Source organism: Galeopterus variegatus, unplaced genomic scaffold, assembly GCF_000696425.1.
Source record: "Galeopterus variegatus unplaced genomic scaffold, G_variegatus-3.0.2 Scaffold4685, whole genome shotgun sequence".
NCBI classification, from domain to species: Eukaryota; Metazoa; Chordata; class Mammalia; order Dermoptera; family Cynocephalidae; genus Galeopterus; species Galeopterus variegatus.
Genome location: NW_007730796.1, coordinates 57,001 through 76,487, shown reverse-complemented (window position 1 = coordinate 76,487; position 19,487 = coordinate 57,001). Strand labels below are relative to the sequence as shown.

The window sequence follows — 19,487 nt, the reverse complement described above, 5'->3', positions numbered from 1 at the left end:
TGAGGTTGGGGAGGTGGGGAGTTAGCTCAGGTGTAAAGCTAGAGCTCTAGTCCTGGACGCCCTACCTCCATGGTCCTCATTCTGTGGATCACATCTTTGTGGGAGGCGAATCTGGGCAGTGCAGGGTGAGCAAGGGGCAGATGCCCACATCCTGAACCATGACCTGATCTTGGCTGTTTCGGGGTGAGGTTTAGGAGGTAAATAAGAACCCAGATGCAACAGATGTCTGAGTGGCTCGATGTATTTCTTTGGGGTTGGGAGACAGTCGCTTTCTCTTCTTTTCACAGATGCCATTTGCAATGCTGCTCTAAAGCTCCTGACCTGGTGTGGGATCCCAAAATAGGAAGTGGCCAGAGCTCCCAGCTGCCTCTGTTCTTCTCTCTTCCCTAGCCCTGGAGCTGGGCCGGGAGGGTCCTGACCTTCCTGACTGAGCAGTGCTTGGCCCCTTCCTTCCTACCTGGGCTGCTGTTGAGCTGGTTGCTGGCGAATCTGAGAAAAGTGTCTCACTTTTGCATTTGAGACTGCCAGGCCGTATCCTAGGCCTGTGTAGGATGAGCAGATTTGCGGGGTCTGCTGTGTGTCACTCAGAAAGCCTCCTCCTCCTCTCACTTGCTGTAGAGGAGAGGAAAGAACCCTGCTCTAGAATAATGTTCTTGCTTGATTTTATGAATGGACAGGGTGGCGAGGAAGAGGGTTTGGGCCACAGGATGAAACTACACTTAAAACTCGACAGACTGTGATTTTTTTAAAAATCCCCTTCCTTCCCTCCATTTTTTTCCTTCCACTAACCAGGATTGGCTTTTATTTATTTATTTATTTATTTATTTATTTATTTATTTATTTATTTATTTATTTATTTATTTTTTGCCAGTCTACAAAAGTCAGAAAGCCATCTTTATTTAATTCAGTTAAGCAGTGTAATATGGTGAGAGGATCAGGAGGCTCAGAGAGTGAGGTTCAAGTCAGTACTGTCCCTAAGAGTGACCCTGGACAAGTTAAGGATTGGCTTTTACATCGAAGATTCCCAAATACCAGTCAGACTGCATCTGAATCAATGAGGAACTTTAAAATACTTACAAATATTCTAGCAGCACCCTTTGAAATTCCCAATCCTTTACAGCCTGTTTAGCCAGAAGAGACCCAGATTTGCAGTGTTCTGAGGAAGAGCTAAATTCAAAGAGCTGGGAAAGGCTGGGCTTTAAGAGGAAAAAAAAACAAAAAAAAACAGAAACACAGTTAAAAACCTGAAATCCCTGCTACAGCCCTTCTCACTTCACACCCAGTCTTAATACTGTGAGCTCCTTTGGCTGTTTTTGTTTGTTTGGGATACTTACATCTCTCATTAATACGCTCACCTGGCTATTGCTTTATGACGTTCTATACATTGCCTTCTTGCTACGGAGAGAATTCATCTCATTCATGTCACTACCTTCCCTCCCCTCATCCTCTTATGTTTCTTTATTGGTTCACTGTGTAATTTTTAGTAAATACTTAGCTTTTATTTCTTGTGCTATCAACTATAGAGAGCAGTAAGTCGAGACCTATATATGCGTGCCAGACATCACTCTGAGCACTTCACCCGTAGTCATTTAAGCCACACAATAACGTCAAGAGATAGTTTACTATTATTAGCCCCATTTTAGGGAAAGTAAGGCCATTTTACTGTTATTTTCGTGGTTCCCCAAGAAGGAGAGGAGGTAAATGTGTGTAGTCCATCTGCCATCTTTACACTGAGTTCTAACAGGGCAAGGACTGGGAAATGCTCATTCTGGCCTTTGTAGTAGAGTTCCCTGCTGGACAGTTAAGCATGACAGTAACAAGTAACGTAGCAAGGTCTCCCATCTTGGCCAGCCCTGGCCAGTTAGCTCAGCTGTGGGACGGGGATTCCCAAATAGCTTAAACCAGCTGAACTGAAATCAATTGAAGAGTTTGTTAAAATAATACACCTACTAAAACTGAATCTTTGGGATTTGGGCCCAAGAATCTGCATTTTAAACAAGAATGAATCAGGTTTGGAAGCCAGTGGATCATAGGCGCCTGGCAGCTCGCCTTGTCCTATTCCCTCCTCCGTTTTCAGGGCTCTCACTTAGTGCCTGCATTACATAAGTGGGTATCCAGACTGTGGCACTCACTAAAACCTGCCTGGTTTTTGTAGCAGACCTCCCATCATGGTGGGATCAACGATCCTATTATCAAGAGCAAGGTGAAGAGGTAACTCTAGTCCAGTCCTAGTGCTATACATGTATGATGCTCCCCATTAAAGCTCCAGGCCTTTGGCCAAGCATCCTAATCACAGAATGTTAGATCTGAAAGGGACCTTGGGGATTATGTAGCCAACCTCCTCATTTGATAGAGAAGTAAACCAAGACCCAAAGAAAAGCTAGTTGCACATAGAACAGGACTATTATGAGGGTGGCTCACTCGGGAGAGTGCGGTGCTGATAACACCAAGGCCGCGGGTTCGGATCCTATATAGGGATGGCCGGTTCGCTCACTGGCTGAGCGTGGTGCTGACAACACCAAGCCAAGGGTTAAGATCCCCTTACCGGTCATCTTTTTAAAAAAAAAAAGAACAGGATTATTATGAACTGAGACAAGAGCAGAGCCCTTGTCTCCCAACCCTGGGGTCATCTCCTTCTAGAACTGCACTAATAGGTAGCCACAAGTCACATGTGGCTATTTACATTTAAATAAATAAAAATGTAAAATTCAGTTCTTCAGTCACACTAGCCACATCTGAAGTGCTCAATAGCCATCTATGGATAGTGGCTACCACCACACTGGATAAAGCAGGTATAGAACATTTCATTGCCGAAAGCTCTGTTGGACTAGTGCTGATCTAGAACCTCGGCCTTCCATTTGAAGATAGATGGAAACTGGATGGTTTTACCAGTGTCTTTTCCCTTCAAACAATTACCGCAAGAGAATGTGGCTGTACTGTTCAGTTATAACAGCTTAGTAATAGCGTTTTGACAAACTAGAATTTTATACATGTAACTGGAAGAAGAAAACCACCCAAACCGACTAAGCCACTGAAACCCCTCCCATAGGCCAAGATGGGGCTAGATGCCTTATCTAAGAACTGAATCAGTTACAAACAGGAGTCCATTTCAAAGCTCCTTTAGGTCTAAAGTCCAAAAGGTATAGGGGTTCATTTCTCATTCCTAAGTACGTCTGAGGGGAGTATACTCTAGAAGAGGTAGGAAAAATAAACCAAAGGAAATAAGACTGCTGTGCATGATAAACATAAACTACTAACTTTAAGGTGGATGAATGGGTAGAAATTGTTTCTCTTCAGCCTTGTAGATTTATACCATAATATCTAAGATTATTTGTCCTTGGAGTGTGTGTTTGGTCCAATAGTCAGTCAGCGGAAACACTGAAAAGTAAGAAGCATACAGGAGATTCTGGAAGGGAGATCGTAAAAGTGACCAGACTTGGAATGTTCTTGCCTACTCTGAACTTAACAGTCTAGGGGAAACATACTGCTGGAAAAAGGGCTGGAGGGTGAAGCACCTCAAAGCAGAGAATTTAGAGAGGGAAGCATCTGGAAGACCAAGGCCAGGGCTAGGAACGTGGTTTCATCCCCAAAGGACCCCTGCACAGGGCTCAGCTCCTCTGGAGCTTTTGCTTTGCATTATAAAGACAGTCATCTGACACTATATGTATAGATTCACATTTTCCCTTCAAATTCCCTGTAACTTCAAATTCCCAGCCCTTTAGAAAAGTCTTGATCACCCACACAAACTTGTCCTAGTGGCGGTTTGGGGACTATGGGATGGGCAGTAAGAGGGAGTGTGACCGGCCCCACAGTTGCTCCTTGCTGATGTCCCTGTGTAGGGAGATTTCTATTGAGGGAACTATTGTGTGTCTAGGAGTTCCAGATGATGGGCAAACAGGAGAACCTGGGGGGGTGGGGTGGAGGAAGCTAGATGACTCAAATATTCTAGGGAAAAGCTGACCCAGGGGGTGGTGGAGATGGGTGGGACTGATGCTTATATCATACAGGCGAGCTCACATACATAAATGATCATCAGACAATCAAGGTGGACTGATGCTTACATCATACAGGCGAGCTCACATACATAAATGACCATCAGACAATCAAGGTGGCCTTGAACCAAATAGATTTGGATAAGATTTATTGATCAGATTGTTTTAGAAAACCAACAGCAAAACACTGACAAGGTACATAAATACAGATTGAACATTTTAGGGTAAATTCACTATATTTCCTACCTGCTTGTAGGAAACCAGGTAAGGTGGAAAAGCTGTCCTGATCATATGGCATGCACACTGGACTGCAAAAGGACTTCCACAATATTTAACAGGACTGTGGCAAATAGCTTTAAAGTAAGGCAAGCGTTGTGCGTGGCCTAAGCATACCCTGTAGGAAGAGCAAAGCCCAGGCTCACCCCTCAGACACTGTGTTTCAGAGAGAGGCTTCCCTTTCTTGCCTAGGTTCTTCCAGTAAATTCATCATTGGCAGGTGCCTTTACAGGGAGATGCCTGTGCCCTCCCCCTGCGCAGACTGTGTACAAGGCTTTAGAGAAAGTTTGTGTTTTCTGATGCCTCCTTTGTATTCTAAATGTGTAACTACTAAAACGGCAATTACTACTGCTTGGTGAAATTGTGTTTTTCTCTGAAAACTACCTCTGACTCACCCTGTACACTGACTAGGCAGGGCCTTTAAAAAAACTTCTAAAAAGTTTTTTTTTTTTTTTGATTAAAAACATGAAAATTACACTAAAAAGATGGTACCACGTTTGAAGCACAACTCAGAACTTTTGTTCATAACACCAGACTAGGGAAAAAGTCGCTTTCCACTGAGTCAAACAACCTTAGAAAGGAAACGCCATTGCTGGGCATGATCAGTGGCGACACACACAGAGGTTACAGAACTCTATCAAGCCTACCTCGGGCCCTGCCAGTGCTCCTAGAGTTCCAAGGTATTTGGGCAATCAAATCAATTTAACCTAACAGTCACCAGTTTTTGGTGCTTATGATTATAGGACCATAAACCCTCATCCACCCTGGAGCCCAATGGCAGAAAAATGAAAAAAAAAAAAAAAAAAAAAAAAAAAAAAAAAAGAGAAAATGGTATTTTGTGCTACATCAGAATGCTACCAGGTAGACAATTCAGTAACCTGTGCCAGTTTCTAAACATCTGTAAGACCACATAAAAACAAATTGGTTTTACAGAATATTAAGACCAAGATAGTCTTAGTGGGTAATTTGACTTTTTCTATATGCAAAACTATATGACTGGAAAAGCTATCTCCAAAGGAAGAAACAAGACTCCTGTATGATTAGAGGAAAAGCAAGTATCTGTCAAGAACCAAGGAAATCTGTTCAGATAATGAGATTTCCCCTGCATCATACACAGCCTTTTCTTCCCACAGGTGCTAAGAGTTCTTTGGTGGTTATAGGAGAGACAACCTAGAACTCAGAGTAGGAGATTATGCTGCAGGGTGACATCTTAACTCAAGATTACCACCCATGGCTCCTAATTTTAGTGTTCATCAGTTGTCAGATTGACCAGTTACAGCTAGCTGGGCTGCTCATATGTTCACCAGTTTCCAGCCCCTCCATGATTCCTTCTTTTCTAACTTCTCATTAGCCACATTCCTTTGAAAAGGAGTGCTTATGGGAAAGGGGTAGGGAGGAAAGAGAAATGTAAATGAATCAACTGTGTGATAGAAAAGTTGAAACACTGATTATCTATGGATTTCAATGATCTGTGCTTTATTCTTGCTACTCTGGATAACCAAAGTTCACTGTTAACATACCTTTTGCTTTAAAATGTTCATTTGTTTATTGTTATACTTTTAAATCTAGCTATGGTAAGGGACCTGAATGGTTTAGAGCACATTTTTACATTACATCATTAGGGCCCTGAAAAAAGAAAATTCTGCCAATGGAAAGGGTATTGTTAGGCCCCTGAAGAACAGTTAAAATTTCAATCTATTCTGTATCGCTTTATACTTTTTCCAGGATGTGGAAAACACTTTATTAAGTGAAGAAAGCATCACTTTCTTCACTTAATAAAGTATTACATTCCCAGATAAATTAGTATATACATGGGAGAACTGATAGTATTAAATACTAGGTTTTAATTTTCTATTTAAGAAATTACTTACAGATGGACTTCTTTGTTCCTGGGCAAAGAAATGTAGAAAGACATGCGAACACGAGATAGTACAAAGACGACTGGGGAAAAAAAAAAATCTCGACTCTAACATATTCAAGGAACAATAAGTCTCTAAGAATTGCAGTAAGAAAACATGGATTTGAAAATCCAGCTTTACCAAGAGTTGGCTTAAGCCAGCCAGTCACATCTGAAATTTTTGGCATAATTTGACTCTAAAGTAATGAGGTGGCTTCCCCAAGAAAGATACAAAAAAGTAGTCTACTTGCTTTATAGTCACACCCTATATATAATCTGTATATATCCATATGTGTTTCTATATATTGCACTTCAATTTACAGGACTGTAGTAAGATGGCTGGGAGTACCTCAGAGAGGCAGAGAAGCAGCAGGCATAAACTTTCCTAAATCAAGTAACAGTATCAGGAATTCAGAGTGCTGGTTATAGATATACTAAAATGCCTGGTGACCCCTTATATTAAATCCCAGTCTTCTACATTTAAGTCGTCACACCCACAGTCTCATTTGGCATCCAGAACATGTGCATATGTGTGGTTCTATAGCACTCAGGGCCAGTCACACTACATCATTTTCACTAGTGTTATATTAAAAGAAGACACTTTAGATCAGGATATGTACTTATGTTAAAATTTCACACACAGGTCTTTGATGTCTGGTCTCTAAAGTCTACCTCAAAGAAGACTGCCCTCCGAAGGCTTAGAAAGGACGCTAGCAAGTGTGCATTGAACCAGACCGCATCTTTCTCCAGCTTTCTGATGTAGCAGAGCTAGAGACCCGCTTATATCCTAAGGACCACGGAAGTCTAAGTATAGAGGCTGAGCACTCAATATTTGTTCCCTATATAAATCCATAACAAAAATCCTTTCAGCACCCTAGACAGCATGATTTGTTTAAGCTGGGCTATATTTTCACCAAATATCCAAAGACCAGGCTGGAGTCACGCAGCAAAGCTCTGTTTTGAACTAATGGAGCTACTCAGACTGACTTGCTCTGGAGAGAGCTCCCCAGAGGAGCAAGCCTAGCAGTGAGCAGTAAGATGTTAAATGCCACAGAGACTGGTAATGGCGAGATGGGAGAGGGGCATGGGAACCCCTAGAGGAGTTTCCCCCTTTTCCTGCCTCTCTCCTCACTCTCCAAAAAGGACCCAAATTCACAGATGAGTGGTTATTACAAGACTCTGCAAAATACAGTTTCCATGAACTCAACATGACATGGATGGGACATTATAATAAGGCCAAGAAGTTAGGAGTCCAAGTCTAGGGGCCACGGTTTTCTCTTCTGCAGAACTGTACAATGGATGGTAACTTTTTAGCCATAACTCAAAGGTGATTTTAAATCCATACATAAGCTAAAGAGATCCCTTCTAAGATGAAGGAAAAAGAATAACTTTAAAAGCTAGGTGAAAAAGAGGCAGTTAAAGGAAAAAATGTGTCCCAAATTTCCCGTGTCTCCTGGTGAGAGGTGACCTGCAGGAAAATCCACAAGAAGCCCTCCTGCCTGCATTCAGCACCTCGAGGACACCTACAGACTTCCAGGTGCTCATGGCGAGTGACCTGCTCAACATCTCTAGCAGCCTGATGGCTAAACTAGTGACAATTTAGGTCATTTTTCTTTCTATAATTAACAACAAAACAAACCGGAACTAAAATCTCACATCAAAAAAGCAAATGATACTCAGTTTCATTCCTTCCTCATGCTAGTTTTTAAATGATACTGGTTCTTCAAGGAGGATGACCTGCAGCTTTTCCCCCAGGAACTTTTATCCAATTACTAGACAATTACAGCACCATGCACATTAAAGCACACAGAAAAGGAGGCAACAAACTAAAGAAAACATCATGGACCAACTGCCTGAGAAAATGGCAGACACACGGTCCAGAGATTAGAAAAGAAGCAGATTCTGAAAAAGAAATGGCCAATATGGAAGGCAAAGCTCACAGCCCAGCCAGAAGCCAAGCGAACAAACCCAGAAGGGCAGGCTCTTTCTGCCCTTCTCTTCTCTGGCCTCTCCCACCAGCATGTGTTTGTGTCCCACAGCATTTACACTGCATATTTAGGGTCTGCAATTTCTCATGAAAAAGTCACAGTGATACTAAAAACCATTAATAAGCACAGGAGAATTTCAAAACTGCCCAGAATGAAAAACTATGACTACTATAAGATTCTTAATTTGAAACATTCTTGGTGCTATCATTTGTAAGAGCAACAGCAAAGAGCACGACCACAACACACACAGTAGTCTTCTGACAAGCCAACTCTAACCATTGCTGGCATCATAAGGATGAGAAAAGAAATCACTAACCAAGAGTTGCTGAGTTGCTTAACTTTACTCCAAAGCCAAAGGATAGGTCTGGGTATCTATGCAGCAAGGTGTCAACCACTGCTGCCAGTAGATCCAGCTACTCAACTAGACACATCTTGAAAATACTAAGTTATACACCTACGTTTAAGTATATAACCTGCAAGATTCTCAAAGTTAGCCTTCTCATTCTATCCTCCTAACTTCTTGTTGTTGTTGTTGCTGGATTTTCTTAACTTTTTATTTGTTGATGATACTGTTTAAATTTTAGCACATTGGCTGACATGGTCATATGTTCAGAATTCTTTTAAAAACAATTTCATCTTATCTTGATAAACATTATTAAGGTACTTTCAGACTTTCCCTCAACTGCATCAAAAGAAGAGGGAGTATGTGTGTGTACTGAGGCAGGAGGGAGAGAAGCAAATAAGGAAGTAATGGGAAAGTGAGATGTCCATAAACTTAAAAACCAATTTACAGAAAGGCATCTGATGTATTTTCTGAATAAGGCCTTGATCAGGGTAACCAATCCTCTTTGTAGCACATTCTACACTGCCCATAAATAAAGGAGTCTCTTTAAATTAACATTTCCAGTATCAATGAACAGTCCAGAAATCCTCATTTCAAGCGCTCGATGAGTCCTTGTGTAAGTCCAAGGTGCAGAAGCTGTGTTCGGGAGAGGTTGGCTAGGTTAGGGAAGGCCGCGAGCAGCTTCTCCCATGCCAGTTCCAGCAGGCTCGGTACCACCAGCCAGATCTTAAACAACGACCCAGTCCGTTTGTTTTCATGGATGTTCACCACTCCTCCATGAATGTACATGCAACCAGCCTATGAACAAACGGCAGTCAAAAAAGGACAAATTCAAATGGGAGAGAAACAGATACCAAGGCTGAAGATTCAGCCAAAAAAAAAAAATACATTGTAGGCTGAATCAAGATGAGGTGAAACAAACAGAATTTCTCACTGATCGCAACACAGAGCAGAAATCAAGAGGGTTTAAATAATGAATGAGTTACTAAGGGAAAAAAAAACCACAGATTTTTTTTTTTTTTTTTACTTCAACAAACAACTTCACTTTCTATTAACTAATGTTAAACTAAGGCTAAATTAAGTATCCAAAGTTCCAAACACAGGGAATATAAAGATGAAAATAAAGGTCTTTGTCATTGAGAAACTAGTGGGGTCTTCAGTAACATGGTATCATGGGAGTAAAACTATTCTGTCTTCCCAGGAAACACCTTTGATATCACTGTCAGGGACTGAATGCCAAGTGTAGCTTTTTTTTTACATTTATGTTGTTCTTTTAAATTTGGGTATGATGGTTTTTTCTTCCCCGTTTCTCAAAGGGAGGGCTAGCTTTGGAAGGAAGTTTTTAAAACATTCTTAATCCAAGGTTTGCCAATATCAGGATTTTATTTTATTTTTTGCTAATATCTCTAAAACAATTTTCTTATCTGCAACTATGTAAGGAAGATATGAAAATAAAAACTTACTGGTGTAACAGCTGCACAGTGAAAATAAACTGGCTCTGGCATAGTAGCTGGGAGCTTAACCCATTGAAAAGTCTGCAGATTCAACTTCCAGATATCTCCCAAGATCACTTCTCCATTATAGCCCCCACAAATAAACACATCTGTCAAGAAAAGAGAAAGCCAAGGTCTCACAAAGGAAAAGAGCCAAAGCTACAGCATGTTTTGTAGTAGATCACACAATTAGCTGATGAGGACCAGTTAAGCGTGTTGCTCCATAACACAGAAGACTTCAGCTATGCGGTCTCTTGTGCTGCTGTCTTGTCCCTCAGTAGAACAGGGACACTATGTCAGGGGCTTTACTGGGACTAAGGATACAAGCCTGTAAGGAGGCTTCATGTCAAGATTCTCAAATTCAAATACCTACAGGTTCCAGGCACAGAGAGTGAATGAGCAAGATGGTCTAGGGAAAATAAACAGGAGGTCAAGGGAAAACAAATAGGAGAGCTCATGCTCTAAAAAGGTGATGGCCATGCAGCTCCAGCTGACTGATCCCATGGAGGAATTAAGGTTTGCAGTTGCCAGATCTTCCAATTTTTCATGAAAAGCTGGAAATCTGGATTTATTTTTATTTTTATTTATTTATTTATTTATTTTTTCAAAAGATGACCGGTAAGGGGATCTTAACCCTTGGCTTGGTGTTGTCAGCACCACGCTCAGCCAGTCAGCGAACCGGCCATCCCTATATAGGATCCAAACCCGTGGCTTTGGTGTTATCAGCACCGCACTCTACCAAGTGAGCCACGGGCCGGCCCTTGGATTTTTTTTTAAATGAAACATTTTTTAAGTGTTGGCCACTAATTCAAAAAAATTTAATACACATATGAGTAAAATAAAACATATCTGCAGGCCACCAGTTTGCAGACTTTTCTTTTAATTAATGTTCTGGAAAGAACATACATTTATCTGCCCATAGACACAAATGTCCTCTATATAGATCTGAGGAGAAACACTCACTGCAATGTTCAGTTTGGGAGCAGAAAAGAGGATCTATAAGCTTTCTTCAGCCAAAAGAGGACAATCTGAAGCTCCACTTGATCTGTACAGTTCTTTGTCAGGAACAAAATTTTCCAAAATGAAAGGTGATTGTTTTTGTTTTGTTTTTTTGTAAAACCAGTTAGTTGTAACTAATTAGACAAACAAAGGCTATATGAACCTTCAAACTAAATGCCCAGAATTAAGGCCGAATTGCATTTGGATGCTGGTTGGCCTCAAAGAATCAAATGAATAAATGTCTTAATTCAGGTCTAGATCAAGTTTAAGACAGTACTTCATTAAACCGTATCACGCACTGGAAACTTTTTTGGCTAGAATTCAAGGAAACCTTTAAAGTACAGCTCCATTCTCAGAAAGGCAAAGCTGAACAATGCCACTGTCTATAAATCTTATCCAAAAAGCAGAAGCATAATAAAAAGTCCCTCTGTGCTAGAGATGGCAGAATAATCCCAGTTAAATCTGAACTAAGCTGCTAAAAGGATATAGGCTATCAAACTCATTTATACATACCTTCCTCCCAGAAAAAATTTACAGAGGTATATCTCAAACTATAAAATAAGCTGTAAATTAAAAGACAGGAAGGTTATCCAAAGAGGAGTCACTTATCATACTTTAATGAAGTGGCTGCTGCTGCTTTCTGAAACCATACCATGCCTTTGTTGTAATATGCCAAAGAATGAGCTGAGAGACTTCTATTTGGCATCAGACAGAGAGAACAGAATAAACTTTATGAAATAACACTATGAAGGAATTATTACAATTTTAATATAATGTCTGCTGATGTCTCCATTGTACAAGTGGTCATGACTATTAGTATCACCCCCATAACCACAGACACTTGTTGAGGTGAGTTGCTGAAATATCAGGCGGTACACAATGAATGTTTATCACCAATTTTTGAGTTCTCTTATAACTGAGGGAACCCAAACACCATACTAGTTTACATTATGAAAATTGCTGAGAGTGGCATAAATCTATGGATTTCCCTTTAAGTTTAAACTACGAGAAATAGACTTTTCTCAAAGTCACACACCTCTCTTGAGGAGCTATCATTAGGAAATAAGACATTCTCAGCAGATACAGTTACAGAAACGGAATCAAAACGTTATTTAGAATACTTACCATTTTTTATTTGAACACAACTGTGACACCTTCGAGCTGCAGGAAAACCTACCAAACATATAAACACAGAAATTCCATCATTCATAGACTAGAATAAGGCTGATATGACATAGTGAAAGACATACTATGAGTAACTCAAAACAATTCCTTTGTTACATTAAGAAAACATTGATTAGTCCTTCCAATCCTTCCTGATTTCAAGAGCCATCCAAAGTCTCATCATAACTAAGGTACCATGGAAACAACGTGGGGTTGTGGGGACAGGGTTACTAGTGGTTTTCGCAAGCCCTTTTACCCACAAAGAGATAGGGAGATCTTGATTTAAGCTCCTATTTCTTATCTCACCCATATTTCCCTACTTCTGCCACAGAATTCAACAATCCCCATAAAATGTCTCTTTGCTCAATTGCTTAGAAGAAGAATTTGTTAAAGAATACATGTTATTTCTAATATCAATTCAACAGACACTTTACTTGCCATATAACTCAATAAAATTACTTTTTCCCTTCCAAAACAAGCAAAAGTATAAAATACATTTGTTAAAGATAAATGAATCAATACTTTTAATTTACCTATTTTTTCATGGGGTTTTGTTGCAATTTCCTCCCATGCATTTGTTTCAAGGTTGTATGCATGGATCTTGGAGAGAAAAAAAGAACATATATACACAGATAAATAACTAATTTTAGCTAGCCTGAAAAATGGACTTTCTAAAACAGACTTTATTTTTTTAGAGCAGTTTTAGGTTCACAGCAAAATATAGCAGAGGGTAAAGAGATTTCCCATATGGAAAACCAGACTTTTAACAACAGCCTGTGCAAACATACATTCTTGCCTGAAAAGTCTTTCTTCTTTTCCTTTGCTTTCCTCTGATCTTTCCTAATTCTGATATAAGGTAAAACATTAAATAAGGCAGTTGAAAATTAAGCACATATATGATTTCAATTTTCAAAATTCACAGAAAAACATGAAGAGAAGAGTTGGAATGAGAAGCAGAAGGGCACGTGGTTCTTGGTTTTCTTCCACGTGCTGTTCTGCAACTTCAACACTTTCTATGATGAACATGTATCATTTTTATAACAGAAAAAAGCAAATGTTGGTAAGGAAACATGGGAATGCAGTTTTGACAAAACCTGAAAAAGGCCATTACTGTTCCAAGGCAGACCAGGAGCTCTGTATCCTAATCTAGATTTCCCCTGGGAAATATAACGATGACATTTTAGAAATGCCACAAGGATGGATGAATAAAAGCCCTTAGAGCTCAGCCTTCTATAGTTAGTGATGTGCAGCCCTAAACACACATGTTCTTTTTACATACACAGCACTGGAGATGAACAGGATGTTCTAAGAATCCTGTTTCCAATTCTAATTAGTTGCTCTATTCAAGCTATTCCACCTTCCTTTTAATCACCTTCCTCATCCAGCATAAGGGGATAATTTTCATAAAGTATTTTCAGTGGGTGATAAATACAACTGGAAAGCATATCAGCACAGAGTTCAACCTTATAATATAAAGGGCAACTAACACAAAATAGGTGCTGATGAGAAACCTGCTCAAAAATGAAAATACCTAAAGTAACAGAATTATCTTGCTTATTAGTATGACACGTTTCTATCCTTCTCCTTCTCACTTTTTTTCTTTTAAAATAATACCTTGTTTAAGGAGTAAGCTGTCCAGGAAGTACCACCTCCCAAGATGTAAATCCTCTGCCCATCATGTGCAATTTCATGTCTGTATCTAAAAATATACAATAAATACATTTATAATTAAGTGAAAAATGATCTCCTCCTAAGATTTAGCTGCAAGGTTTTTATTGCATCATTATTTTATAATAATAAATTATTGGAAATAACCTAAGTGTTTAACCATAATGAATTAGTTAAATGAATTATAGAATATGCAAATGAATTACTAGTAGAGAAATGAATTACTATGCAACCAATAAAAAAGCAGGCATACAGGACAGTTAATATATTGAGAACTTCTTTTCATGTCATTAACTAAAAAAAAAAAAAAACACAAGATCAGATAGGCTATAATCTCATTAAAAATTTATAGATACACAAATATGCACAGAAAATAGCTATATGGATATAATCCAGAATATAAACCCTGGTTATCTCTGAGTTTAGATTTCATTTTTTATTTTCTTCATTTTGCTTATTTGTATTTTCTAGATTTTTCTTTTTTGTATAAGGGGGGAATTTATTACAGAGTTTTTTTAAAAGTGGTATGCCTGTATTTAATTAGAGACCCTAGACTATGGGTTTTCAAATTAAGATACTTATTTGGCAGAGAATTATGCTATTTAGAACTGTATGTGAAACACCTACCAGAACTTTTATCCAGGCAGTCTAGCTAGAAGCTGAAACAATTTATGTCTATAAAATGATTCAAAGAAGGCAACCATGTGAAAATGCTTTGAAAACTTAATCTATTTCCTCCTTCCCCTGAAGGCTCTGGTGCTGATAAAATAAATTACATCCAAATCATTCCAGTTACAGGCCATCTCCCAAGTCCTTCCACCGTAGTTCTGGAATAATCAGCCCACTAACATACTACAATGAAGATAAAATCTCCCTTAGCGTCTATATTGCCATTTTGTTTAAAGGTAACAAAGAGACATTGGATTAATCTAAACAGAATGAATAAAAATTTGTTTACTGTTTTTGCTTTTAAACTGGAGGGGGGAAAAAATCTCACATTTTTCAGTGAGTTTAATTCTAAGGAGAGGCAACTGCTACAAGGGAAAAGTGAAAGATCTAGGAGTTCTACTAGAAGGCAACTAGAGAAAACCATGTGATGTTTGAGTGTTTAACAGAGCACTTAAAATGAATGCCCTTTCCATCCATCCATCCATCCACCAACCCACCCATCTTTCCACCCTTCCTGCCATCCAATCAACATTCAGTGAGCATCACTATGGGCATGGCACTGTGCCCTGTACTGGGGATAAATCTGTGAGCAAATGAGCCAAAGAATCCTAATATGCAAGTTAAGAGAAATCAAAAGTAACTGGAAAGTAATTCTTTTGCCTGTAATATGAAATTTAATTACAATTGCTACCATTTCTTCAAAGTGATACTATCTCCCTAATGCAGAAAAACTGAAGTAAACAACATGAAAAAAAATTCTATAATAGGGGAAATTCTAAAAATGGGGGAAATACCATTTCCTCACCAGAAGATCTTTCTTACTACTGATCTGGGATCTAATAGCCAGTTAGCTATTTTAATTATGGCCAAAGGGTTGTCTTCATATTATCACTGTTATAAAAGAGGTCAAATCTTAGCAAGAAAGAGTAAATATGCTTAATCCTAGAACCTCACCTCTCTTCTGGTAGGTCACAGGATAGGTTGTTTGGTTTCAGTTGAGTCCACTCTCTGGTATTGAGATCTAATTTGTGTAGGTCTGTGCTGTAAATATAGCCGGTTGTTCCTCCAAACACATAAAGGGAGCCATTGATGATGGCCATGGCCTGGATAACAAGGAAAGGTGAACAAGGCCGACTCATTAACACTTGATTAAAAAATGTAAACTTACTAGATACCCCAAAGTCAAGCTTTATGAAATTCTCTTGTAATTTTTAACCTTTTAAAATATCAGAGCCTCAAAGGACTAAATATTTTAGAGAGCCTGGAGATTATTTTTAGAAGCTGGAGAATAACTTTAGAAACGTAAAGCTTTGCTCCACTGGAAAGCAAGTTCTACCTACATAGGCAAAGAGTTAGCTGATCCTTAGGGGTCCTAGCCAACCAAAAAATTAATAGATATGGACATGAGCATTTCTACTGAAAGCTGCTTTTCTTTCTGAGCAGTCTGAAGAAAAATGCTCTCAAGAAGAAGCAGATATGAAAATAAGCCACCAGAATCCCTTAATAGGAAGTCCGGAGTTAAGTCCAAGGAACTGGACATTTTCCATCAGACTCTTCAATGTAAATTCAGCTACTGTTATGGCCACTTCTTAGAGTTTAAATGCCTCCTGTGGTAGGATACAGAGCTATCCAGCATGTGCCCCTTCAAAGGTGAAGCTCAGGAGCAGTTTATCAGTACTAATGCCAGGTAGTTGAGAAAGAAGTCAAAGCTTGGTTGTTTTAAGCTTAGCCCATTACTCTCAAAGAGTCTCTGACATATGGTGGCTGCTCCCTATCTTTCTAGATATAACTTTTCAAACCTAAGATTTGAAACACTGAAACCTAAACCAATATCTATATAATCTATGTTTTGGCTCAGATCCATGTGAAAGTCTCTTAACCACCTGCAGGGATCATCTACTTTAGTACATAGGCAAGAAGGCTCTTCAAAGAATCATATCACTCTAAAAATGACAGGACCTGGACCATACTTGAGTCCAGTCTCTCACTGAGGGTAGGGCTTGGGCTGAAGATGAGGTTCTGACATTTAAAGAATCTTCCATACATGTCTAAATAGATAATGACCCTTAACTGGATTAGAAACAAAGAGAAGGAAAAAAAGAAAAAGGGAACAGCAAACAACCAGATTTACAAATTATAATTTCACATCAGGCTGAAAAATCAAATACTAACCACACTGAATTCATTTTCCATTTAAAAAATTTTGGTAGCTAATAACAAAAGTGATAACACCAAGGTCAGGGGGGTTCAGATCCCCTTACTGGCCAGCCACCAAAAAAAAAAATTTTGGGGGGTAGCAATATAAATATTCTGACATCATCCCCAGACTACAAAAATATGAACAAATACATCCACCATAACTGGCTGCAGATTGGTACCTGTCCATATATACGACTGGGTTTCTTTCCCCGACAGCTGAGTAGAGCCCATCGCTTGTACTTCACGTTACAGACATGGACATCATTGCCATTGCTCTCACCAAATGGGATGCCTGTACCTCCAAACACTAACAAGTTGTTTCCATGAAGCACAACTGGGGAAGGAGAAGCACAAATTCCATTTATGTACTGGCTGCCTGCAATGTGTCCCACATAAACCCAGAATATCTGAGAAACTCAAAAATGTCTGCTTTAATGCCCTCATAACATAACCCAAACCACTAACATCTAAGTTCTGCAGAAAAAGGCCGAATTCACACTCTATGAGCTATATCATATAGTTCATTGTTACGTATATGACATGTATTCAGTACATATTCGTGGAATTCATTAAATACTGTGTACTGAATCATATGAACTGCAGAATACCACTGCTGCTCGAGAAAGTTCAAGCCTGAAACAAAGCAGAGAAAAACGTATCATCTTTGCCTTACCAAAGATGCAGTGGGACTCAGGGTGAAGGGATTAAAGGGTCATTCTGGTTTTCTCAGGGTAATGATCTCTACATTTTAAATTATGGTTTCTGTCATTTTAATCCTCTACCAGATAAAAATAAATACAACAGTATCCTGCAGGTATCTTTGGTGTTTTTCCTCTATCTCTTCTGTTCCTGCCACACACACACACACACACACACACACACACACACTCACACTCACGCATTCTTTCTCTCTTTCTCTCTCTCAAAATAGTGCTACTGTATTATTTCAGTCCCCCCCCCCCCGCTTTTTCTTTTAACCACTTTTTTAATTGATACACAGCAATAGTCAACAGTATGGGCTCTCGAGCCAGTGAGAGCAGGGTTTAAATTCCAGTGTGACCTCAGGAAAGCTATTTAATCTCCTTAAATTAATCTTCAAAATAACTCTGTGAGGTAGGAATTATTATTATCTTCTCCATTTTTATAGATGATGAAACAGAGGTGGAGAGCAGTTTAAATAATTTGTAGAAGGTTTCCTAAAGTGAACCTTGCCAAGCTAGGATTCAATCCTAGGCAGTCTGGCTCCAGAGCCTGCACTCTTAGCCACTACCCTTAGGGACTCTCTAAAGCCTCAGTTTCCTCATTTGTACAATGGCAATTATTCCAGTACCTGCATCATAGGAACACTGTAAGGATTAAATAGATAATGTGTGTGAGGTATTTCGCTCAATAGCTATTGGCTTTGTTATAAACTCCATTTGTTTATCTTCTACTATTTTACCTAGCATATATATAATACTTTATGTTGAACCCTCTGAGATACTATTAATCCCATTTTACAGGTAAGGAAATTAAAACTAAAACTCCTCTGGGAAGTAAATGGTATATAGCTGGATTCAAACTCAGGACCTAAATGATTCTGAATCACCGTGCTGTACAAGGTACTTCAAAAAGTTCATGGAATGGGCCGAGCCGGTGGCGCACTCGGGAGAGTGCAGTGCTGGGTGCGCAGCAGCGCTCCCGCCGCGGGTTCAGATCCTATATAGGGATAACCGGTTCGCTCACAGCGCTCACTGGCTGAGTGCGGTGCAGCCAGTCTCAAAAAGGACAAAAAAAAAAAAAGTTCATGGAATAACAGAATTACAAGAATAATATGAATCTTTCCATGAACTTTCTGAAGTACCCTCATATTATTACCATAGTAAAAAGCCTATCCTTTAACAGGGTTAAATCATATTACAGTATTATAAATTACTGACAAGGAACATGTGACATTGAACCTGGCCTCTCAGACATTTCATAAAGTCAAAAGTTCAGAACTGCTCTCACTCACGTGACATAGATGCCAACTCCCGGGGCATGTAGCCATCTGTGCCCATCTGGTGCCATACTCCTGTGGCAAAATGATACCTCCAAAGCTCCCTGAAGAGAGGATAGTCTTCATTATCTGGCCCTCCCGATTCATCATAATCTGGGTTATAACCTCCAAACACATATAGATTGGTATTATCTGCCACACAACGATGTCCACTTCGTGCTGGTGGAGGTCTGTGGCCTATGAGAAAAGAAGACAGTTTTCCACGGGTGTCCCACAAGATTAAAAGCACAAACAAAATTAAGTAACAACCATTTTAGCTTTAAAAGGGGATTAGGGAAGATTTATAACATAGATGTACTTTTTATTTGCATAGGTGATTTTATACATTCACGCACACTACTTAAGATTTTAGGGAGCTAGTCTCCGTTACCATTTCATATGACTATTTTCAGATTTTGATAACTGCAAAAAGACTTTTTCCAAGGGAGGCAAAATAGCATGACAAACTCAAGAAAATGGCTGACAACTTGGAATTTTCAGGAAAAGAAGAAGGAAGGGTTTAATAATCCAAAAGCTAACAGGACAAATTTTTCTAATTTTCATAAGAGGAGGAAAAAAAACATAGGCCAATTAAATTAAACTGTGAATATTAGAGAACTACATAAATATAATCACAAATGTGAATGAGTCGTGTATAAATAAAAATACACACACATAAAACCTATGATTTTTCCACACTATATAATTATACACTTAAAAAGAAAACTGGCTGTCAAGGAAGTATAGCAAAATTTAGGATATTTAAATACCATTCCAGATAT

The 19,487-nt window shown here is 39.1% G+C and overlaps 1 protein-coding gene across 2 annotated transcripts in view; it reads right to left on the bottom strand.

The window, feature by feature from the left end:
• Positions 1-7,843: 7,843 nt before the first annotated feature.
• The window catches only part of KLHDC10 (kelch domain containing 10), a 54,412-nt gene continuing 42,768 nt past the window's right edge, over positions 7,844-19,487 (bottom strand). For both annotated transcript variants that reach the window (XM_008588144.1, XM_008588143.1), the window contains 8 exons: positions 18,682-18,903; positions 16,868-17,022; positions 15,444-15,592; positions 13,767-13,851; positions 12,686-12,752; positions 12,114-12,161; positions 9,960-10,099; positions 7,844-9,294 (listed from right to left, as the gene is read on the bottom strand). In XM_008588144.1, coding sequence (XP_008586366.1) covers positions 9,085-9,294; positions 9,960-10,099; positions 12,114-12,161; positions 12,686-12,752; positions 13,767-13,851; positions 15,444-15,592; positions 16,868-17,022; positions 18,682-18,903 — 1,076 coding nt within the window. In that variant the 3' untranslated portion in view covers positions 7,844-9,084. The remainder of the gene's footprint in view (positions 9,295-9,959; positions 10,100-12,113; positions 12,162-12,685; positions 12,753-13,766; positions 13,852-15,443; positions 15,593-16,867; positions 17,023-18,681; positions 18,904-19,487) is intronic.